Source organism: Glandiceps talaboti, chromosome 2 (genome assembly GCF_964340395.1).
Source record: "Glandiceps talaboti chromosome 2, keGlaTala1.1, whole genome shotgun sequence".
NCBI classification, from domain to species: Eukaryota; Metazoa; Hemichordata; class Enteropneusta; family Spengelidae; genus Glandiceps; species Glandiceps talaboti.
Window position 1 is genome coordinate 19,409,787 of NC_135550.1, and position 26,856 is coordinate 19,436,642.

Consider the following 26,856-nt stretch of genomic DNA (forward strand, 5'->3'; position numbering starts at 1 on the left):
CTGGGGACTTCATATTAAACAACCGGCTCATAGGATTGACTCTATAGTTTCTTACTTGAAAGGGAAGTATTCTGACTTTTCACTTCTAGATATCAATGGTTTTTTTGTGTGCAAAAGCACAACATTGTGTGAGGTGAACTCTCAGGTGTCTTGTCTCTGCTACCACAATGCACATGTTGTCTTTTCTACATTGTGAAATATAGTATCTCTGTCTAATGGTCACTGAATGAGGTATATATATAATCATCCATGTCACAGTGTATGAATTAGTAGTACCATTGAATTTGCAATGGCTAATTTGGTCACAAATTTTAGCAAACTGTTTTAAAAATAGGATGTGAGAGTATGATTAATGACATATAGAGGTCCAATGTGTCAAGTAGGGCACCTGAACAACCTATAATCTTACTGTAATGTATGAGACTTAAAGGTACATCATGCTACCCTCCCGGCTAACAAACCAATGAAGTCACTCAACCAAACTTTCTTTCCAAATTTTCATCAGGATTCTCACATGGCATTACATTATCAGTGAAATGACCCATCACTGTTTAACGGAACTGATGCAACCATGCACAAACACAATAACAACAACAAGTATAGCAAGATAGCATATCAACTTTAGAAATCCATATATCTTACATTTGTCATTATTTCAGGTTGCACGTGGAATTTATTGTAAAGTGTGGCTGATTGACTTCACTGACGGTGGATGATTTATTTTGAGGGCTTGCAATCTTACCTGGTAATGGGAAATTAAGGCACTTGGTTGTTGATTACTCCACACAGAACCTGCTTGTACAGTATTGTCACCTTCTAAGTACTGTTGTGCTTGTGCTGCCAGTTGCATGGCTGGAACTGGTACTGGAGAAGACACGCTACTTGGGTTGTTGAAGACACCCTTGGTTTGTCTCTGTCTAGAATGTCCCGACGATTTATCATGTGAATGATACATATAGAGGCAACGCTGCAAAGAAGCTAAGTTGCATGAGCCAATCAATGCTGGGATGTTACTTAGGGAGGACGTATCACCACTGGACTGTGCTCTTTCAAGAGACTGTACCATAGCAACTGCTTCTTGCTTGAGTTGACTGAGGTGTGTGGCACACACTTCACATCTGTTGTCAGCCCATTTCTGTGAGCTGTCAGGCACTTGAAGCTTGTCATGTAGAGTGGCAGATATTTCATGTTCCTGTGGGAAAAACAAAAGTTTAATGGAACATCTTTTGAATGGACTTTTAGATAACAATGAAACTTTATGTGCGCAAGATAGGTCTGTCAATTCCCTAAACACAAATAAACCAACAACACAGGACTACTAAAAGGACAAAAGTACTATTGCCCAGCATGTTTCTCAACAGTAAAGCATGTACATTAAAACTACCATTGCTATTCTGTTGAACCAATAAACATGTTCCCAGCAGCAGCAACTTCAGTCTGCTAAAGTGGGATGATCACTATTCTCATCAAACTCATTATAACTGGGCAAAATTCGTACATAAAATATGCAATACAGAATTTGTTTCCAAAATAAATGCAAGAAATACTAACTGCACAGCGATGAAATGGTTTGTGTGAGGTTTTCACATGGTACAACTCCATCAGAACACAAATGTGTTACTGTCAGCATAATTCTCAACTCCACACAGTCCAATGAATTGAAAGTTTATTGGGGCATGCCATTATGAAAACTGGGTGTGAACTAAACACTCATTAACGAGGGACTGATCCATAAAGTTAACTGGACCTTTTCAAATGAGCACAAAGTGCGACAGTATGAAACTTTGGCTATCACTGTATCAGATGACCTGATATAAGGAATAAAAAGTGACACAAGTCATTATTGTTTGACACTTCTTTGAATGACAATATGTGCTAGATTCACATGACTGTTGCAAAATGGAAGACTCCAGACAAATGTTGGCAGTGGGTGGGTTGTCACTCATGCTGGTGCCAAACAGCACTGAAAATTCACTCTTTGTTTAGATACTTTAGGTGTCATGATCCATTCAGAGGATCAGGCTAATACTATTGTGATAATGGTAATTAAAAGCAACTGGTTTGATTAAATTACAAATTAGCTGATAATGATATGAAGCAGATCCAACAGAGATGCCCTCCTTCACTTTCAAGTTGATTTCCCATTTTCTCATACCCCATACTGTGTATTAGTCATGGTTTCCAAATAATGACAGTATGGACCACTGTTTTCAACTTCCCTTTTAAGATCTAATTCTAACTAATACTTTATCTGATAGAAATAATTGTTTTGACAGCTTTTAAAATGAGCTTTCAAAATGTTGGATTCCAGTAATTTACTGTCTGTCAGACAGACAGACTGACTGCATTCAAGGATATACTACAGTGGCAATTCAGGTTTTGGGTTACTCCAATAGACACAAACCAAAACTATTGTTGTTCAATGTGGTAGATTTAACACAAGTGGGTGATAGTGTTCCCCTGTTGTGTGGATGTAATCACCCTGTAGTCAAGAGAGCATGGAAATGCCCAAAAGTGCTGCAAGATTATGGAAGTCATCAGAAATCTCACCCTACTGTGGGTATAATTGTAAACCAATGTTTTATTCAATAGCCTTCACCAACATGTCGCAACATATAGCATTTCAGTTCACATCTATCTCAGTTAGCCAAAGCCGCAATTGCCTCTGTCATAAGTCACACACACACACACACACACACACACACACACACACACACACACACACACACACACACACACACACACACACACACACACACACACACACACACACACACACACACACACACACACACACACTTCACAACTACTAGTACAGTACAACTTGTACACAGTACAGCACTGCACACCAACAAGTATCGGACACACACGTACACACCCATATTGCAAACCACACGGATAGCATCCATGCTGTAGTATACATATGAATCTTTCATCACTTGCAGGTCATATAGGTTAGATTTGCACATGACCATTGTTGACTGCATGTGTTACTAGATGGATCAGCTGTACAACTGTTACACCCATATGGTCTTTAATGGTGCTTGATGAGTCCAATGACAGCTTGCCTGAACAATAGGGCTGTTGATTTGACATCAAACATAACAGATATACTGTACAATCAGAAAGATAGATAGTTACCTATAGTTACAGTAGCTGTGTTGAAAGGGCTATGTTTGCAGTCATGGTCATTGTGTTATTGTTATCTTAATAAGGATATATATATTACATATTTCCCATATAATTTCACCGATCCCGATCTTGACAACTCATCAAATATGTTAAGGTATAAATTAATGCATAGCATTTGGAAAGAAATGGTCTGTATTATATTACGACAACTATATAAGATGAATATCAAGAGTTAAACTTTAATATTGGTGGTTCAAAGTTTCCAATAAACTCAGTTGTGGTCCAACACCATCAAGTAGCTCTTGTTTATGGTTAGTATTTCTACAAAGCGCCCTCATACTTGAGAAGAACAGGTCAACAACTCAAGTAGTTGCTTTACTCATAAAAACATACATATTTACACAAACATTTTAAAGTTGTTTTTTCTCTTGCCATTTGTTACAAGATATGAGATTTGACCATATCATTTGGGGTATTTCCCTTCTAGAATTGTATAGTTAAAGTCAAACTGCTGTCAGTATCAAACTTGTTGGATATAAAAGGTTTACATCACATGTCTTGTCTACCTAGATTATCTTCCCACCAACCTTCCAGTTTGCTTCTCAAAACACATCGGTTTATCAAATCATTAAAATGGATACATTTATCACCCACTGATTTGGTTGGCTGCAGTTCAAAACGCACACACATCTAAAGATAACAAAGGTATCAGTCACTACTGTACTGTACTGTACTGTACTATTACCAACTTTTAATTTATGTGGTCGTAAAACACACTACAAGAAGTAAGTAATCAAATTAGTGATGCATGGCAGTACTTGTTGTGACAGTACTTTTTGTTGAATGTTTTTGCTGTAGTCTTGTGGGTTGAGCATCTCTTCTAGAATGACAACAGCAGAAACAAACGACAACATAATACAAAGGAAATAAAGGTATATGAAATCAAGCCAATACCTACATCAGATTTTATCATATTGGAGATTTGCCAAACTTTATATCAAAACATACAACAACGTAACTAAATATAGTTTGAAACTGCTTATTTTCTTTCTCAAGATGACAAGAATACTGCATGAATATTCATAATTTGTGTATCATTTGAACAAAAATGATCTATTTGTAGTCTAGTTCCTATACAGTATCGTTACCATTTACACCTCCACTCATAGTGGTTTAGTTAGAAAATACATTGGCATCCAGACTATGATGTTTGGTACTTTATCCACTTTTAATGTCCAAGATTATTGTGAGAACCTAACATGAACAATCATGTGAATACATTCCCTCTGTTTTCAACAACAAAGCAGGAGATGATTTTGTACACAACACTTACAATATATATTGCTATCTATTTGATCTTTCTCTCTTAATTAATTTAGAGTTTACTTCTATACTCTTCTCACTTTCCCAAAAGAATTCCCATATAAACTATAAAGCATTTTGTACAGTTTTGTACAGTTAAATCATGATCATATGAAAAAAAACAGACTTTTTCCATACAATCTAAATTATGAAATAGGTATACACAGTACACAGAATTTTCTTGAGTGATAAGATGGTTGATTATATAGTTACTATCACAGGTACTGTAGTTGCAATAAGATCAAAACCAGATTGTAAACTTGAACTTAAATACTGATGGTGTAGTGTAGTGTACACCAATAATTTACAACAGTATTGTAGCTAGGTTACAAATATGTTCACATGCTACCATGGCCTGTTCACTGCACTTTTGAGTCACAGTAAGCTACTTTGGTACTTAGTGTTAGTTTACAATCAATGTTTGAAGTGTTGTGATATATGTAGATGAAGCTAAAGATAGATCCAAGTCAACTCCCAAGAGTTAATTGAAAAGTTTCATTTACAGTTTATACATACCACAAAACGCTTGGTCTTGGGCAGATATAGATACGGAGAAGTTGCCGTTGGCATAAAACAATAATATAAAATATCTTTTCAGTACAATTGGTTCAGAGTATTATATTCATATCCTAAAGCCAGACAATAAATGCTTTACATTTTTTCACAAATGTATAATTCTAAAGGACATTATTTAATGCCTTGGAGTGTAAGTTTGTTGGCATGCACTGGGGATAATAAGACATACTTAGTCTTAGAAACGATCACTTCTATTCTAAAAAAATTGATTTATCTGAATGTACTAAATGCTGATAATAGTGTTTGTTACTTGTCCCAAAACATTTAGTAAGTGTATCCTATGGTTATTCTCTCACCATTCTACTGGTACACTATGCATCGGGTCAAGGAGACATTCACTAGTATGTCCTCTCAGACATTTGGGAGCCACTGATACACAGCTAGTTATTTCTTGTGGTACAAAAATTTGGTGTACCCCGATCTCTTACTATGTGATGACTCACAAGAAAACAGTTTTTATCATTTTGACCTAAAACTATACAAAACAAAAATGATTCTCACTCAAGGCCATACTGCATTTTATTAATATAATATAGACTTAATCATTGCCATTTGACAAAGTTTCCGAGTCTTAATTTCAATATATTTGTTTTTGTATTTTTAATATCATTAATGTATTGTTTTCTACTATTCTGATTACCCTTTGGTAAAGTTTTTTTTTATGTATTACAAAGACAAGCACAATTGAAATACCCATTAGTCATAAATTTATGTTACTCTCAGCAAATATATTGTATAGTTTATTTGCCAAAAATCAAATCAAATCAAAGAAATCCAGTCGAATAGTAATGTTCTCTACAGTACTCCTGTTGAAGATCACTAATAACATCATCAGCAGCAATGACAACAACAACAACAACAACAACAACAACAACAACACTAATTTATCTATCAAAATATTTCCATTTTTTCTTACCCATTTAACAGTCCTTAGTTTGCTGAAGAATAACAAATACACCAGTTTAGGTGGTAGAAATGTATATTGTACTTTGTATGTAGTACAACCTGTTCACTGTATACTGTTACACTTGTGATAACAAAGATTTACAAAGAGTGGAAGAGATTTCACCCAATTAGCCCTGTATAACTATGCTGTGTAAATGGACGGAAGACACTAATTAGGTTCTGAAACCCAGCCCTTGAACTTTGCAATCCAGCATTCTTCACAACGCTGTAGGGCATGAAACTGACATTAATCCTACATGACTGGTAAGCTTTGCATACACAACTCTGATTTTGTATCAAATATACAGTGAACTTCATGTAAGAACAGAACAATAACAGGAAAATCTTTGATAGGTTGTTCGCATGTAATCTTTTCTTTGATGCACACACACACACACACACACACACACACACACACACACACACACACACACACACACACACGCACGCACACACACACACGCGCACACACACGTGCACACACACACACCCACCCACACACACACACACACTACACTCTACACTCAGTCTAAGTCTAATGAGATAATGTAGACTGAAAAAATTTTTTTTTTACTTTAACTACATGTATATTCATTGGTTTGTTTGTTCTATAAGGCCATATTGCAGTGACTTTATGTAGACACTGCAGTTCAGCATATAAGGATATTGCGGGTATACTTTACATATATTACATGCTTTAAAGCTTATTTAATGTTATTTACACAGACAGTGAGGTCAGACATATGCATATACTCTGCGTTGAAATGTTACACATCACTGCCCTTCTGTTTGGTGTAACCACAAGCCAGACTTTGAGGTATAATATTTCAACCACCAGTCAGCTAAGTGTGACAAAACCGGCTGTACAATTATGTACGCAACACTATAGAATATAAATATGCAATAAAATGGAATATTGTTGTGTACAAGCAATGGTCTTTCATCACATGTTTAAACACCCCACCCCAAGATGAATGCTATCCCCAAAATTATCAATTATGATTTCTCATACAAACACTACAATTGTACTAAATTACTGACACTTGGTAACTTTTACTCTTATCACAAGTTTATACACAAATAACAATCAACAAAACAATGGCTAAAGAAGTGAATACATGAGTTGTTTGTTGAAATTCATTATATACTTTATACACATCAACTACACTGAGTAAATGGTTTCCCTGTATCATTGGTAATGATAGAAATGCAAGATACACAAAAATGTTATTGTAGCCAGTTTCCCGTTTCTCTGATTTCGATAAATCCAAACAAGAACTTTAAATTCATCAAAGTGATGCCTTTTCCGAGAGATCAAGAAAAGTGCTCCCAAGGAGATAGCTCTCTGCCAAAGTGGAAAGACTGTAGAATATGTGAAAGACCAGTACATTGCCTCACGTCCAATGGAAATACCAAAATCAGACTACTATTTCCCTTGTATTAGTTTGTCAGTTAACCAGAAAGAAAGAGTACTCTCAATGTTAGCATGTACTTTTCCATTGCACAAAGTATTTACGAGATGAATACCCTGTAAGAAAGTATTTCAAACCATACAATGGACCCTTAATTGAACTCTTAAGTTTGGCTAGAGATTTATTAGCCTTCTTAGGTTGCAGTTTCTTTTACCATGGAAACTGACAAGCTGTTACAGAGACTTTTCAAAGTTTAGCTCTATGACTTTACTTCCACTCCAGACAGCTTAAGGCGCAATGTCTGAGTGTTTAAAATTCCTACCTCAATTTGTTTTTATATAGCACTGGGTTATTCATCCCTAACACTGATGCACTGACACCGTTTGTTTTCTTTTCGTTTTCCTGATTAAATGGAAACCCATCTACCTATATTTCATGTGTAGAGCTACTTTTGTTTGCTTTTCATAAACTGGAAGACGTGTAATAATTTCTGAGCATAAAAACACTCCACACTGCTGATCTTGAAGTATGTATCACATGGGTATGATAATGCTCCTCTAGTGGTTGTCATGGCAATGGTCAATTTGTTTTATTTCACAAACTATTGACGTACAAGCATTTTGGGTGTAGTGGACTGAAATGTATTGAATTGACAGAATTAGCCAGTGTACTTACACAGGTGAGTAATTTCACAGGTAATTTCTTTCATATCCACCATTTTATATCCTTTCCCTTGCGAAATAGAATTCAATAAAAAACACTTTTACCTACAGTTTCTTTGTGTGTCTGTAATCATAGTACATCAGTTGCTGCTGATTTCCTAGTCCAATATTTTAATGAATCAACCTCTTACACTTAAAATATTCACTACTTAATTTTTTTTATCAAATTCAGATCTTTCACTTTGCACATAAAACTTCAGGCTAATTAATACGGGGTAATATATAAATAGTTCGTAATATAAAAAAAATACAAAAGTAAATGTTGAAACTGCAGGAACAAGAATCTCCTATTCTTAAAAATGGTGGCCTTTAGAAGAAAAAAAACTGTGCTGGTCTGAACATCAAAATAATCACTTCTGGCTGTTTCCTGAAACCTTAGTAGCAGTCATGATGGATACCTGATAAAGTAAGTATCAAGGATGCATGATACCCAGGCCAATCTAGTGTCATTCAATAGTCAGCAAGAAGGTCTTCATTCTCAGATTTCAGATCTACTGACCAGATTAAAATCTGTAGAATTAATTTGTTGTAAATTTGCTATATTGAATATACTTAGAAGACTCCCAAAGGATTTACCAAAAGAAGTGTTCTCCCTGAATAAAGTAACAATGTTTGTGAAGCTATCTTGTAATATTTCTGGGCATGCTCTAGAGAAAATGACAATGATACTCTTAAGCCCCTATTTTATGTAAAAGTCTTATCCAAACAGCAACAAAACCCAGATGTTTGTTTTCTGGTCTATGACCAGCAACTACTGAAGGTGTTGTATATGGTCTCTGAGCCCTCTTATGAAAAAATTCTTGGGAGAACACTGCGTACTGAAGGGATCATGCCTAATTGTCAAAAGTCAATGTCTGAATAGAAAGCGTACCTTCAACAATGTTGGTGTACACACTTAAATGGAGTCTCTTGGTGTAAACTTCTAAAGTTATTTACACTTTACTATTTGACCTTGAAGATGAAGGCCAAGGTCAAATAATTAGCATGATATATTCGTTCATTAACATGTTTAAGAACAACGTTGTTTTCTAGTTCATTAACATGTTTGAGGATGATGTAATGGCCCATCGTGCCTTGGTGATCACCATGAGAAAGACGGTTTGTTCAAAATGTGGCAATATTGCTTTGGAAACATGTTTGAAAACCCATTTTGGATCAATGATGTTGCAGATTAGTTATCAAGATTGCCATGGGTGGCTATGCTTTGGTTATATTTGTTGATTTCGGAATTACATTTGATCATTGAAATTGCTGTGTACCTCTGCTGTAACTTCCACTGTTTCATAACTTGTGTCTATTAAGCAACAGTCATTTTTTGAATATCGTAAATACCTATAATAACGTCATTATTTTGTATTATAATCATCCTAGACTAGAATATCGCCATCCTGGAATGGAACATTAAGTATAAGTGCTGCACAAAACATTTCTTATGAAAGAACATTATTACACCAACTCAGGGAATAGATCTTAAAAATGTAATTCTTAACAAGATGTAAGTTACTGCTGAATTCTGTAACTAATGATGGGCTTGATCACAATATGAAATTCACTAGAACAATGCACTGGGTCCTATCAAGAAATGAAATCATTCAAACACACAAAACATCAGCACATTAATGTCTTGTGTAAATATTAACATAGGGCTTCCTACAGAAAATCACTGATATTAAACAAATATTAATTAATTGAAAAACACTACCCCATACATCAGACAACTATAGAGAATCTCTATCTTGTCTGAGCCCATACAGACCTTTATGTAAATATAGACATACAGTATATGTATTGCCTATAAATAGTGCAAGTATTCCAAAATCTAGATGATTTGTTTTATATTTGTTTCTGTTGATGTTTTGTGGGGGGGAGGGGTTGATATTGTCATCAAAACTTGGAAACGCAATAGTTAGAAATAAAACTTGGGAACAAAAGAATTCATTTCAACTTCTTTTAACTTTTTTTTTTTGTAAATTTCTGTGTAAACCATGACACAGAATGTACACAAACTGACATTTTGGCTTGATATTTTAAAACTATGGAACATCTGAATATTTCAACTTTGCTCTGAAAAAAACCCATTTTAGTTGGCTTTTCTACTACTCGTGATGGTTCAGTTGTTTGCTTGATTTGTTAATAGTTGTTCATCTGTTGGATGGGACCACTTTTCTCACTCTTCAACAGGGTTTTTTTGCCACAAAACACTTTGACAAAACACATTTTATACATACATGATACATGGTATACAACAGACAATAGCATCCCACACAGATAACCAGATCAAATGTTTGTCCCAATGAACAATAAAGCCTAATGAACCTTTTGTTTTTTTCCAGTGCCTGACCTTTCATGGATTTATAGCCACCTGTGAAAACATCACACACATTATCAGCTTTTCTTTGTGTAGACATTCTTTCATTTATGCCTCAATTCATCAAAATTATCAAACTCTTATATTAAAGTAAACTGATATTTGACATTATCAGATGAAGTAACTATGAAATACAGCTGACTGGGTCAACCTATTTAGCTTACAATATAGTGGTCTTAAAAATTGAGACTTAATACTTTACAGTTACTAGTGAAAGGAAAAGAACAGTTAGCACCTCTATTGAGGAAATAATCTATGATACACTGACTATTAACACCTCTTTAAAAATACACATTAAGCCATAAAATAAGGACATCATCAATACTTCACAGAACAGTGAACAACTTTTTGTAAATTATCAGCCTACTGCTTGAATCCTTGTAACACTGGTTACTTTTTTTAGCATTGTGAAGTTATACTGTCCATAAAACTTGTTTCATGGGAAGCTCTTCATACAATAGCATTTAAAAGCCATAAATCTGTATGGTTGGCTGATGAAACAACAGATGTTTGCCTTACAGATTTGCTTGGCTGCATATAAAATGTGGACACTACAACATGGTTCCATAAACTTGACAACACTTCTTGTCTACTACATGTACTAGGTGTACTGATCATCATTTTTGGTATCTATTTACCAGTAGTTTAGTACCATGTGAAAACCTGCATGATTTTTACATTGTCATATAAACTTGACAGCATTTTAAAACTTGTCTGCAATGTGTAAAGCTTACTAGTTATCATTTGTCTTTATCTATTTACCTTCCCAGTTACATGACTTCTCTCCATATTACATTTTTCTCTTGAACATCGAAGACGATTAGAGACAGATATATCAAAATTGTATCATTTTGCTAAACAATTAGACCATCTACAATTGCCGACTCAGAGAACACCTTGACTACCTACAATGGTTGTCAAGTTTGAACTTTCCACTCAATACTACTCTCCTTGGATGTAGAGGTTAGGTGAGCTTTCTGGGTAAATGTTTACAATCATTGTTAAGATACAGTAGAAATCAGTGAACAAACACTGTGGTGTCTGGAATAGAAACACTGCAGACATCAAGTTATTCTACCCTCAATGTTTTTAAAAGGCCAACACACACTGTTGTAAGCAGTGTACTTAAGAAACACAAACCTTTCTCTGTTCTCTGCAATGATGAATAGGGAGGGGCATTTAACAAACAAATAAAGAAAAGTTGACGATTAACAAGTACCAGATGGTGTTCAGCAACCAATCAAATCAAATCACCAATACCTTGGTGAAAGGATGGGAATTTTATAATTTGGAATATTAAAAAAAAAAGCATTTGAAATAAAATGACAAAAACTTGCACCCAATGAGGTTGAATGTAAAACCTTTTATTTTACTATGATTCGGTGAAAAGTGAAATAAAAGTGAATAAAAATAACAATGGATAAGAAATAAAATGTAAAAAAACTTGAATTTTTTTTTTTTTAAAATCATATACATATGCACATAGATCTTGGAGGGTATGATATGCAATATGTATCTATGTTTCAACCCCTGCATAATTCATTGAATGCGATTATGTTTAACTCTGATTTGCGTTACTTTGGTAATGCTCAAAAGCTTCTTTGCACCTCAGTTTTGACAAAAGCTTCTGAATATTGTCTGGGTTATTTGTGCTCCAATAAACTCCAAATTAAGGTACACTGCAATTACATGCTATTACAACTTGTTTGAAGTGTAAGAAGAGAAACTGCTTTAACACTGACCACACTCAAAGGTAAGGGTTCTGATGCCCCCAACTGTTTTTCTAGCTATTACACCAAAGTTCCCATGACTTGTACTTTCAATAGGAGTTATTCTTTCCTCATGCGAACATCGTGTGATGTTCATTGTATTCAGTAATATATAGCATAGCTAGGTGCTACATTGCATAGAAAAGCATGAAATGGTTGAATTTCTGCAATTATGCAGGGTTACTTTGGCCACATGCAGTGTCTAGCATTATTTCAATTTAACGCCACCTCTGTGATTTTGAATGGTCTGCAGTTTTCTATTCAAAGGAACATACCAGAAATGCAGTTCTGCTGTTGGAAATGAATGTATGGATTTACTTAACTCAAATATGTCAGCATAGCCGCATTTTAGAACTGACGGAAGAATGAAGGTGATACATGGAATATTCATTTCATGCTGGAACATGGTTTTACTTGAGTGGGCATTTTGACTGTATGCTATATGGATAGCCTACACACTTCAGAAGTATGTTCAGTCTTTTCTTTCTCTGATCAAGTTTCAGTTCAATAAGCAGTTCATTCAGTATCATTTTCCACATGAAAAAAGTAAGAGGTGGTTGTATGATCAAACATGTCAGCAAATAATTAGACCTGAAAAAGACCGCTGTATTCCATTGATACTATGTAAAGTTAATAACATTGTTCACTGTGATATGCACTGCACATACATGTACGACCAATGAACAACATGTTGAAAACACTGTCACAAAAACACAACGCTACAATAAAACAATGGAAGTAATCCAACAAAATCCTAAAACATCTCCCATATAGAGTGTACTAGCATAGATTTCAATGTGTGAGATAAATTCCTGGAGTTCCCTATCTCACTAAAATTAAAAAGTTCAATACAATAAACTACACTAACTGTACATGCAGTGGCAGAGTGAAGAATCATAATACAGCCACGCAGCTTGCACTAGCAAGCATATCATTATATATCACAGAGTTCAGCAGACATTTTTGACAGGCACTAATTTATAACTGCTCCCTAAAAACCAAATTATTCAGACAAGAATTTTTCTAATTATTGAACAGAATTAGAATTAATATATGTATATATTGTTACCTAGTACAAGAAGTAGCATGTAAATAAATGATATCAGCATATCAGAAGACTGGTGCAGTCTTGGCAAACAGAACTATCATACACAATCCGATGAACCTTTGATTAATAGGATAAAGTTTGTACTCTGCACCATGTGCGTAACTTTCACATATAAATAGCATTTTGATTTTGATTTTAGTAGAAGACCATAAAACAGAGATGAAATGTGACAAGATTTATGGTGATATCTTACCCCAGACCTTGCGTTTGAAGTCAATGGCCATGAATTATAGGGTTGTAACGAATTATAAGAGCAAAACTTCCTACGAAGAAACTGTCTGGCAGCTGGGTCATCCCATAAGAAAGGTATGTTTTCAAAAATACTTCTGTACAAGGCAAATTCTGGATCGTTGATATAACAGTGACTTGAACAGCCTTCCATGATGATACAGTGTGTGCACTGACTGAGGTTTGTCACACAAAACTGGAAGTATCAATGAACTAAGGCCCACAGGGTTACACTTCCAGGCAAGCAGTCGGAAGCTTATCACATTGTGAGGTGCATTCATGTAAAGCAAATCTGATGATTGATAGGTATACAAATAAGACAAGCTACCAGACATGCAACTGACACTGGGCACCATGGGCCACTCTACATGCTATCAAAGTTATTGAGACTTGTTGACACAGGGCTTCACTAAAGTGTAATTTGGCTAAGGGAGGATGAAAACAGCAATGTTACCATTCAGTTATACCCTGAATTAGAAGCTACATCATTTACCCATTACCATCAATGACTATTGCAAAGAGATTAATGGCTGTCTCTGATCTAAGCTATCATGAGCATCTATAACGTCGTGTAATGTAATATCTATATCATCCAAGGCAAATCTGGAATTCCTAGATTTCAAAATATGAGACCTTATTAAATGCAGAGATACATGGATGGAATTCTGTTCAACACTTTGGGTATTACAATATGATCATACTTGGTACTCAATTTCATTATATGTAGAGGTCATGCATATTTTTGCAAATAAGTAATTCATTTAGTTGCTGACTGTCATCTTGTTATTCTTTACAAGTAATATGATAGTGCAAGTGATTTTTGGTGACTTGTACAAATTGCTAGTTCACCTCAAACGGTCTAGTTTCAAACATTAAACTACCTATAAACTACATGTAATTGTATACAAAGTCAACAATCTCAAGGCTTTTGGAATTTACTAGGGAACAAAGGTATTTTATCAACAAGACCCAGCCAGAATGTACATGTATTTGGATTACCTCAAATATACTATGTTAGCAAGAAAATACATATATACCATATGAGCACTGCACATGACTATATGATTAGCAAAAATATGTCTGTGTATTGCTGTAAACACTTGTCAAATAGGGGTGTTTGTCTTTGATAGTATATTAAAAACAGTTTATCATAAAGTCTTTGTTTTAGTATATTTGTTTGCTACTGATTTTTCAGAGAGCTATGAACACATTTTTTAACCATCGCCTTTTTTTTGTATCTTATTTTCACATGAATGTATCTAGGGTATTTTTATTTATGTCTTCCAATATCATACATCACTCTATTAATGTACCAGAGAACAAAAACAAATGACATTAGTAGTTTTAGATTGAGGGGTATCATGAACTCTCTCTAGCAGTAATAAATTAGTACTTATACTAACACTTAGGAATAGAATGATACTTGTAACTTAATAAGTTAAATCCTTGGTATGCAGTGACATGTAACGATCAAGAATTTATATTGGCATCCCAGGCAGAACTATGATCACTGTCACTTGTCTGTATTACACTTTCTAAGTCTGTCCATGAGGGCGCTTGTTCAGCTAGCTGCTCTGGAGACAAGATTGCTGTGGATGACTGAAACAGATAGTCCAGTCCTTACAATCTACATTGTATACGTAAAATACACTAAGTAATACGGTTAACCTTGGTATGAGGATTACTCATCCATGGATATTGAGAAGTACATAAGGGAAAGGATAACTCAGAAATTCTCTGTGTGTAATAAAAACTTGGATATTGAATGAGATATTATGTGTTTGGTTTCATTCACTTTCACTTACATATAGTATAGAGCTAGTATCCATCAGAAGTGGGGTGGTGGTGATTCACTTAAAATACAATACTATGATAGATTTGCATTCAATTGTTCAGCTATTCATTACTATTATTATGCAAACAAGTCACAGATTTATTGTTAAATAGTTGTGCTAAACTTTAGCCCAGAGCCCTTCTCTCTTGGTATACTAGGTTAATTTGCAAATTGTTTCAAAATTGTGAATTTTTAGAAAGTACAGTACATATGGCAATTTTTAACTTAGTAATAACACTTCGGAACTGATTAATGTACATACGCCTTGCAATATTTTTAATTGGTGTGATTTTTTTAAATTGTTCTTTCAGTCAGTATTACTATAAAATATGTAAAAATCAACATACATACCATGGGCAGGCATAGTTATACATGGGTTGAAATGACATCCTAACATAAGATATTAACAATTAGTTTGTAGTCATTGAATGTCATAGATTTAATCTATCGACAATTCGTATGAATATTTTCGCTACAGGTTATATTCAATACAACTTATCATGACCACAGGGGCGTGTAATATTTCTTAGATTGTTGTTTTCCTGGTCTTCCGACTAAATATAACAACTTTTTGATTATATATTCCTACCTGTATAAAGGAAAAACACAGTGTTTAATATTTCTACTGTTATAGAGATTGATACATTTGTAGCAGCAGGATTCGTACGATATTTTCCTAAGCAATATTACGTGCCCCGGTGATCATGACTAGTATACCGGTGTTGACGTTGTTGTTGCAGACGACAAAATTATACATCGACGGTTCACGTTTTATCTCCCTACGGTGTGTCAAGAAAATAACCTCGAATGAAATTCACTTGATTACGGATCACAATGATAAAACATGACTTACATTTGTGGCCTAGCCATGACTAAATTTGCCTCGATCATTTTCAAATCTTGTTTTCGTCCCTCTTTCCCTCGTTCCTTCCCTTGCTGAACTTTGACATTGGAGGAAATTCTAGGCTAACAAACCCGACTGATCTATTATATAATTGGTACATTCGCCGCATTGCATTTATAATAAAACTGAAATAGTGTGAATTCGTACGCTAAACAATAGCAAAAATATCAGTAAAACAATACTTCTGTACTTTTTAAAAAGTATTTTATATAATATATTTGTAACCCTCTGTAATATATAGAAATGCTCAACTGTTGATAACCTTGGAAAGTGGTATCGCCCAAACACCCTAATCCGACCGGAAGTAAGTTGACAAACTTCAAGCTTGCAAGACGACAAATTTCTATGTCACTGCACTTTTACATTGTAACCAGGACGGACTTTATCGTATGTAAACTTTTCTATTTTGGGTATTTTTTTTCTAATTCAAACACCTTAGAGTATTGTTTGTGTCCAGGATAATCGGGTTCAAAGTTTTTTTTAGTGAAGCCTAAAGTGGACTTCACTCTGAATCTCTGTTTCCGACGTCGTTTGCTTTACATTCAATAGTGTACCATTGCTTGAATCATGGAGCATGGCGGTATCAGCCACTTCCATAATTGAATTTCTGGTTGTACGAGATTAAATTCACATAAACATTTATGGCCGATCGCCATGCATGCCACACTATATATGTTATGTCTTCCCTCGCTCCATGCATGTTGTAAGCTTTATGATTGTGTTACAACACTTGTCGAGAACTTCTGGTTATTGTCACTGGCACGTCTCGAACTCTGGGGGCAGCATTCAGTATTCCCTATCAAGTAACCGTTGTTATAATATAGTTTGTTTTTCAAAAATGTATACGTTTGTTGACAATGCCTCCACCATATCAGTCTTCAGAATGATTATTTTACTAGGAAGTAACGGCCCCATTTGATTTTCAATTCACAAACAAAATGCCAAGAAAATTCAGCTGGAAAAATATAGTAGTGTTATTTTGAAAATTTATAAAGTTCATTTGGGGCTTCAAGTTATCATGTTACATGGACCTTGTATTTCTTTCAGTAAATATAGCATACATACATACTCATGTGTGTAGATGCACCCTTTAAGTTTAAGGTATGATTTACATTGTACAGTATTTTAACATGTTTGCTCTTTATCATCATCATCATCATCATTTTTGTCATCAACATTTATAATCATTGTCATAAATCATCATCATCATTATTGCCATTGCCATCATCATCATCACTATCATTACCATTATCATCACCATCACCATGTTGAAAATTTAAATGAAACCCATGCATAAATGATATTTCGGGTAGGAAAATTATCAAATACAAGAGAGGAAAGGTGCATGTCAAAATAAATCAGTGAATCTTTACTTGTTTACTTTAATAGAGGGTAGAGTGTTTTGACATGTTTAGAGGACATGGGTTCAAGTCGTATATGAGTCACTTTCTTGCCTCAATGACAATTCACCTGTTTAGAAATAATGCCAATGGCATTGTAGCACAGCTGTACAGTTTATGGGGATTTTTTTCAAAAATGTTTATCCACATGCTGATCCAGCCCTGTTGTTACCTATACAATATACACATCATTACATATTATTGCTATGCAGTATCTTAGCTGCTTGACGAGTATATATGTCAAGATTTTGAAAATGCACCCACTTGCCTAACCATCCATATAATTATCTTCACTATATATATATATATATATATATATATATATATATATATATCATTTCACTGTTTCTATGGGTGTGATGTAGTTGCTAGGCATACATTTGTTCATTTTTTGGATGTTTAGCCATTTGCCTAGCCCTACCTGTTATGTATGGCACTATGCCATATACACCATCATTGTGCTATGGGCATGGGCTTGTTGCTAAGCATATTTGCATTCATTTTATGAATGTTTATGAACTTGCCTATTGATCCCTGTTACCTTTGAATTATATGCCATCATTAGGCTGTTGTTTTGTGTGCTATGTTGTTGCTACGCATAATCTTCATTGTTTGAATGTTTATTCACTTGCCTACCCATCAATATTGTTATCTTTGCAATGTACACCTTGAATATTGCTATGATGTGGTCTTGTTGTTAAGTATTACATTTGGACACACACATTTAAATATTTATTGACTTGATTACCCAATAACTGTTATCTTTGCAAAATATACATGTACTGTCATTTGGCTGTGGCCATAGTTGCTAGGGCCAGTTGTGTCAATATCATGTCTTGAAAAACATCTGCAGGATAACACTTCTGGTATGTTGCATTCCCACCATGTTTCAACCCCATCTACCAAGTACTATTTTGAGATATAAGTTTTTGACCAAAATTCATTTACAATTTTAGACCCAATTTGGTTATTTCTTCCTCTGCACACCTATAGAAACTTTTCAACCAAATTTCAGCTTAATTAATCTACCGAGGGAAGGGGGGGGGTTATTTTATTGTATACAAAAGATACTAGTTGGGAAAAATAGGATTAATATGTCAAGTATTTTTGGAATCATAGATTTTTTACCAAAAAAGACATAATTTTAGACCTAATTTACATGATACTGATGGGATCTTCATGTCATGAGCAATTCTTCATTTACACATCCCCTAAGAATAGCTCTACCAAATTTCAGGCCCATCTGCCCAGTAGTTTTTTATTTTAAGTTTCTTTAAACTTGACATTTATTTTACCCAAATCACACACCTGTAATGTGATTATTTTCATTTAAACAATTTCCCAACTAGACATCACCACCAAATGGTCCAGCAGTTTTTGACTTAACTTTAAGTTGTGAAAATGTATAGCACAAGTCATGATATGATACTAGTATACAGTAGCATGGCCATGTATGAACCAGTCTTTCCTTTTATAACATCCAAAATTACTATGTCAGTCGCACTGGATTCTGCCAACGACAACAATTGTTTTCCTCAACATTCTTTTAATTTTTAAGATACAATAGGTTCCAAGTCTAACAGACTGCTTCACAATTTCCGTCTTTTTCATACAATTACAAAGTGTGCACTTGTAACACAATGTCAAACTCTATAAGATCAGTGTTTTTGTACTTTTTTGGGTGGGACACCTCTAGCCATTGTTCAGTGTATTGTATATGTTGTCAACAGTGATCCGACAATGAAACAAAACTCTTATTCCATCTAAGACTATTTTCTTTCCTTTAATGTCACTGCTGTCATGGGTACTTGGGAAGGGTTTTTTCACTAGTACCCAAATGTTGACTATGTTTCTGTGTACAACACTTTGCTCATTTGGAATGTTTGGTATTTATGGCTGACATATGTGAGATTGTGTTAAAAATGACTGGTGAATACCTTAACTTATCATGGGGCTCTTGACATCGTTGTATTTGAATTCCATCACACTTATATAGACAAAGGTAGGAAGCTCGGAATCCTTGACGTAACAAGTGAATGAAAGTAAACCTATTTGCGTTGTTAACTAGTTGGGTTTGGTGAACACCTTTACTGATTTACTTGGTGTTTGAGCTATAGCATCCACAAATGGACTGAGTGATGTGATTTTAATTAGCGTAAAAAAAATCTGGTGACAAGCAAGTTGGAAAAATAAATAAAGTAAAGAAGAAACATCTGAAAATGGAAAAAACTAAACATGAAATGTCTTTTATTTATTTTTCCATTCTATTTGTGACTTGAAAGAGAGGAGCTTCTTACTTTTGACAGGATATGGTAGGCAGTTGTGAGAGTTTAACTGAAAATGTCAATACCTCATTAGCAGAGTCTAGCGGTTTGACAGCTACTCCTTTAAGTGAATTCCCACTATACTCAAGTACATTTCTTTTGCCGTACCAGAAGGGCATTTCAATAATCTAATTTGGTAGAATTCTTGTCTGAAATGTCTTGTGCGTTGATCCCTTATTATGAATGATTCACTATTCCTCTCCTGTTGAGATTCTCAACAGAGATACTTAAATAGATTTCTCTCTCACATGGCCCATTCAAGAGCACCAAGCACCAATTTTTCCATCAGTACACTGCTTCTGCCATGCAAGAGAGATCACTGACACTAACTTTAGAAAAGATTCCCTTGGTGCCATTGTCTATTATGGTTTGCATCAGTTTATAAGTGACATGAGATAGTATTCAGAACTACAGCTATCAATATATACTGCTTTCAGAACTGTTGTGATTTGTCTTGATCTTGTTGAACTGCAAACATGCTCTTTGTTTGTCTATAGATTACCATGGGCAAAGAAAGTATTCCAAACATTTCAAAAGAAAAACATGCTTCAAGCAAGGTTTTGTGATGTAGACAATCTGCTCCACTATAATCTCTGGGAGAAAAGATTATAGCTCTGACATACATGAGAAGTATATTCACCCTGTAATACAACACACTAATCCAACTGAAAAAAAATATTTGCTACTTCAATTTTCACCATATTATACACAATTTGTCTTTGTTTTCCCTTCAGCAAAAACGTTACCAGTAAAATTACATTTTTATGTAATTCTTAGGTAGGAAAATTAATGTCTGTCTGCTCTCCAAGGGTACAGCTACAGGCAGTATGGGTATGTTTGTAGTAAAACCAACCCAACTTCACAGCGTGATGGCTTCCAACAGACATTGTAAATAAACTGAAGGCCGGCAGCCCATGGCACTATGACATTTTCCTACAGTAGCACATGCACAGTTGAGAATATGTGTAATTCTTTCTGTACAACCATCAGCAGGCAGACGTTGATAATTCTGCTACCTTTCCTTACCTACAGCTGTATGCATATGAATAGCCAGGTGACCTCACTGCATGGACCATGTTCAAAGCATATGTTGTACTTAACATGAGAAACTGACTTTTCACTGATCACATCGAGTTGTTTTTTTCATTCATCCATGTTCCCCAATAAACTTCTCATTGATTGTGCAATAAAACGTCACTGATTTGAATCACAGGAAAAACAAACCAGGGTAGAGAAGTTGTATCATAAAAAAAGCCAACAATTTAGTTTTAATAGTGATATCCCAGGAGATTTATATTAATCTAAAATAGAGTGTCTCTGGAGTTGCAGTCCCATGTCAGCATTAATAAGCTTCAAAGCAAAGTACTTTGGTACAATACAGATATTGTGAGATAATGGCACATTAAAACACTGACTCATCCTGCAGTTGGTAAAAATCCTTTCAAGCCAGCGCTTCTGTCACAGCAACGTGGGAAGTGACATTTGCAGGAAATGAATTAGTGAAATGTTCAGTCTGGTTTTGTTGAGTTGTGGAAATCTGAGACCTGCACACTATAAAGTGAGGGCAGGAAAGGTTACCTTAACAGCTGTGACTAAAACAGCCCAGTTAAAAGTCATCAAATCTGGTTACAATACAGTGTTGAAAAAAAACTCTGTTTAAGAGATTTTCATTAGATTAAAAAAGGCAAGTCCATGAAAATATTTGGTAAGTCTTGCTTCTCGTCTCGCAGATCAACTGCTGATAAGTAATGCTAAATCAAAGTAAAGATGGTACTTTTAAGATAACAGCAATGAAATTAACAATACTGTTCCATTTTTTGCGATGCACTCTCTCAGTTAAATAATTTGAAGAACTTCAAGAATTTTCAAATATAAAGCCAATTAGCAATATTACATGCACCAATGAATAGACAGAAATAAAATTAAACCCACTGAAATTTAGATGGCAGGGCTAAAATTATGAAGTGACAAATGAAGGTATGCATTATTCTTAAAATGACTTTTTTTTCTTTTATAATTTTTTATTAAGTGTGAAAAATATTTGCTAAATATTATACCAGTCCTCGAAGCCAGAGAAAACTGCCAAAAAATATGTTGACTGGAATCATCAGTAACTTATGGAATAAAAGCAACTTGTATTCAAGAAGTCCAAGCATACAAACTCAATTAAAATATTCCATATTGATTTTAAACCTGGTACATTTTCTGTGACATTGTTGTTCTTTGGCAACATAAAATTGTGAGATATTTTAATGGTATTGCAATTGGCCTGACCTTACATATAAGTTGAACTTTACCACTACCAGTACAAAGACTGAATAAGTTAATTTATAAACTAACCAGATGTAAACTGAAGTGGCCTTATAAGGACTGTTGTTTCTATTATATCCTATGATATCATTAAAGCTTTGTTATTACCAATGAATATACCAGATTATACGACATTTAAAGCTTGCAATCCTACCAAAAATCATGGAAACGATTCATGACAGTTAAAAAACTACATCAACAATTACAATTTAAAGGAAAAGTGCATTTTGTCATCATCAGTGTATGTACAAAATTATACGAAATTGATGATTGCATTCTTAAGATATTGCCTAATAACCAAAAATCCTTAATTATGCAAATGACTCATTACAATTTAAAAACCAACAGTTGTGATTCCATACAAACAATAATTAATTATGAAAATTACTCAATACAAAGAAAAACTACATAGTACATCAAGCAAAATCAGACGTGTATATAAAATTATATAAAATTTGACACATGGATATTGATTATTGCAAACAATCATTGATTACACAAATAACTAATTAAAAACCTACACAAACAAGTTTCATAGTCCTCTTGAACTGTCAACATCAATTAATGAGTCAAATTATATCAAATTTGTAGTATACATTCTTATGATATTGCCTAAGTACCGAAAATCATAATTATGAACTCAAGAAACTCAAAAAATTACATCAGAGTATGTAAGCTTCATACTATACATGCACATTGTTATCATCAATACATGTACAAAATTATATGAAATTTGAAGATTGCATTCTTACAATCTTGCCTAATTGCCAAAATTATGCAAATTACTCGTTCAAATCAAAAGCTACACCAATAACCTTTATAGGACTTGTGTTACTACTTATCGTGGATGCATGTACTAAATTATAGCAAATTTGAAGCTAGCATTCTTAAGATATTGCCTAATTGCTGAAAATCATCAATCACACAAATAACTCATTAAACTATAAGCTACATCAAGAAGCTTTACAGGACCTGGACACATTGTTATCATAGATATATGTACTAATTAACATGGAATTCAAAACTTGCATTGTTAAGTTATAGTCTATATACAGAAATGTGTTAATTGTGCAAATGAGTCATAATATTCATAGGACATTTACCAAGACGTACTTCATTCTTGACACACACACACACACGTGCATGCACGCACGCATGTATGCATACTTACATACATACATACATACATACATACATACATGCATACAATACCAAAGTGCTAAAGCAACCCAGTAGTTGAATGAGGATAGATACTCCTCTCCCTCGATAGTGATAGTCATATTCACAGAATCTCAACTCTAGTAAGTTTGTGCATTCCAAACCTTGGAATATGATCTACTTTTATGTTGAGTTATCTTTCAATTCAGTTACCATCTCCCTGAAAGGCAATGCTTTATTGAATCATAGGAGTAAAAAGATATCTTCATCTAATTAGTGAATTTAATGAGTTTGTAATGTTAAACTTGTAAAGTATACGATGATCCATATTTGGTAATTATCTGAGATTGGAAAACTTACCAACAGTCAAAAGGTTGATTTCAAAACAGGTAATTTGATGTTTTATTTCATTTAGGATTTTGCTGTCTTCCCTATCAAATGTACAGATTATTTATTCAACATTCCCTTTCTTTTTTCCATTACAGCCATGTTTTATATTGATGTGTAGATGAGAGATTCGGAAAGCTGACATTGTCAATTTTCTTCAATTGGAATTAGCCCTGTCATGCCTAGACAAGCGACTCCACTGTCAGTCTACGAGATATAACGTCAACTTTGATCATAGCTTAACGCATATATCATGATTGAGGAAAAACAGTTCTTGCTCGTCTTCCAGAATTACTTATCAGTGAGGCCATTTTCACACTTTGTACAGAAGAATTCTTTCTTTCATCTTGTAGATTTAGAACAATTTAATTCTTTTAATAGTATATGCAAATTAGTCATCCCTAGCCTCCCTAGCAACGAGCCAAGCTTGACACTGGTGGAGATAATCGCATTCAATGTTATCATTCACAGTTAGGCACACCAATATATTAAATGTTTTATTAAAATCTGATGAATACTTTGTGATTAGAAAATGTTGACATGGGTAGAATGGTTTTCATTATTGTGTTCCTTCCGTATAGATGAACATAAGTTATTGATGGTACAATACCATCACTGCTGACAGATTTATGATTTTTAACACTAACAATCTTGTAGCCATTCACATGTAATATTGGTATTCTTCTGCAGCAATTTTCTAATTTTAAAATGATTCCGTAATGAAATGGAAAGTTCACTCCAGTAGTACACTCTGACTTGATTGCATACTAGTTATAAAGTTGCACACCCTGACAATGTTTCGTAATAATTCATTATGAATTGTTCATGTTTTAGAGGCTTTTAATCACAAAACTTGTATTGTTTAGTACATTTGTCAGTCCTGTCAGCAGTTGAACATTTGTAGATATGACAAACTGGACCACATACTACGTAATAGATCTTTGTGATCTGTGCTACAAAACGATGCAATGATTCATGTCTATTGTTCCTTTTCTAGCCTTTCATTTCCTTGAAATTTTGCAGAAATGAATTGAGACTGAAAAGAGAGTGATGTCTTTTATATGAAACTGTCAAATGAGAATTTTATTTTATATTTTGACAAGTGACCACATCATTTAGAGATAATTGTATTAGTTTTAGAGTCAGTAGCTGGTATGTCCCCCTGCTGTTCCATAGATAAACTACCATGCCCAGAAATAACCACCAGAACCTGGTAGAGTTGCTTTCCAAATGTCCAGTTCAAAATGAATCCCTTGTATATTTCAATTTCAGGAAGCCTACAATTTGCAGTGCAGCGGTACTAAGGAAAATACTTTTACTAGTTATTGTGAGGTTTTTGGATGTATAAGCACCGAACATTAAATAGATAAGTAATGAGTGCCACGTTTCTCCTATAAAGAGTAAATTGCTACAACTCGAACTTTACCCTTCATGAAATGCTTGAACAGTTGAGGGAAATGTGCAACAAAGTTTGAAATTCCTTGTGCTGTGATGCATATTACTGGCAGGTGTCTACTCCATGGGGGATTATAACTAGACCCAATTAGAACAATTAAGAAACTTATGCTTGACTTGTTCCCTAGTGTACTATATGCCTACTGTCGTCCACCCAGGAGGCATTAATTGATTGATTATTGATGCCCACTGTTTATGTCCAGGGGTTGTGTTCACACTGCTCGAATAGGATGGCAGAGTTTATATTACACTTAGGCAAGAAAATGAACAGTTCATTATAGTGGGCACATGTACAGAAAGAAGTAGACTAACTAGGGAAGTGTAAACAACACATTACAATTGCCTAGTCTATTCAACCTAAAGTTTAGGCCCTGTTTACAAGAAAGTTACTTTTAGTTTATTCTATTCAAATGCAAACATTGTTCACGTTGTGCGGTATCTGATGTCTGGAAAAATACCCTCAAAGTGTTCAATGTTGGAGGCCACATACTCACTCAAGGTTGAAATCAATTATGAGAAATAGAGTAACATAGCTAATTACTGTCTAAATTGAATAATGGACACTATGTGGTCATTTTAATGAGGGAGGTTGTGTTACAACTCCCAAGGCATCAGATTTTAGATGAACTTTTTTCCTGGAGAAAAACAGTTTCTATCATCAGAACTCTTCACAACTACATTGTTATTTCCTATCAGTGTGTCTGTCTTTAATAGAAAAGTTGCATAACATACCACTGTTGTATGTCTTAACTTTAATAACAAATGTGTAAAGCCAGCTGATATTTGCAGTGGGAGGTTTTATCATAAGACAAACTATGATAAAAAGATTAGGGCATTTAAATGCCAGATCAAGCTCATGAGACAACACATGTGGTAGGGCAAGCTTTTGGTAAAAGCAGCTACAGCCATATGCATATTTAATAGCCATAGAACCCAGACTTATGGAATCAATCACAACTATACACTTTATGTTCTAAATATTTGTATTCAGTTTACATTTACCATCCCAGGTTTACCAAGGATAGTTTGTGAAATTTAAGATGACTAAAAGGTTTAGGTCTGCCATCATGCTTCAAAGTTCCACATCTGAACTCTATGCTTCAAGTGCTATTCAAGTAATCCCCATATTGTACAAATGTCCCTCTGTAGAGCAAATAAGCCTCAGATAGTGCAGCTGTAAACATAACAGAACCCTTTATAATACTTTTATCATAAAAAAAAACAGCTTGATAAGTCCTGTGAAGCCCCCATTTTGTTTTGTTCCAAATTACAGTATATCTAAGACATGTTTTAGGGTGCTCTTTCTAAAATGCCGTAAAACTTTTCAAACATGTTTCAAATAGCTTTCAAGTAGTACTTTAAAACAGTCATAAATATATATGGTCCAAGAAATGTTTTGATTGGAAACAAGGGCATGTTGTAGCAGAATAATAAAAACCACAACCAAATTTGACAAACCCCT

At 34.4% G+C, this 26,856-nt stretch overlaps 1 protein-coding gene across 1 annotated transcript in view; it reads right to left on the reverse strand.

Annotated features, from left to right (window-relative positions):
* The window catches only part of LOC144448694 (uncharacterized), a 127,843-nt gene that overhangs the window by 62,709 nt on the left and 38,278 nt on the right, over positions 1–26,856 (reverse strand). The window contains exon 4 of the mRNA XM_078138984.1: positions 743–1,194. Coding sequence (XP_077995110.1) covers positions 743–1,194 — 452 coding nt within the window. The remainder of the gene's footprint in view (positions 1–742; positions 1,195–26,856) is intronic.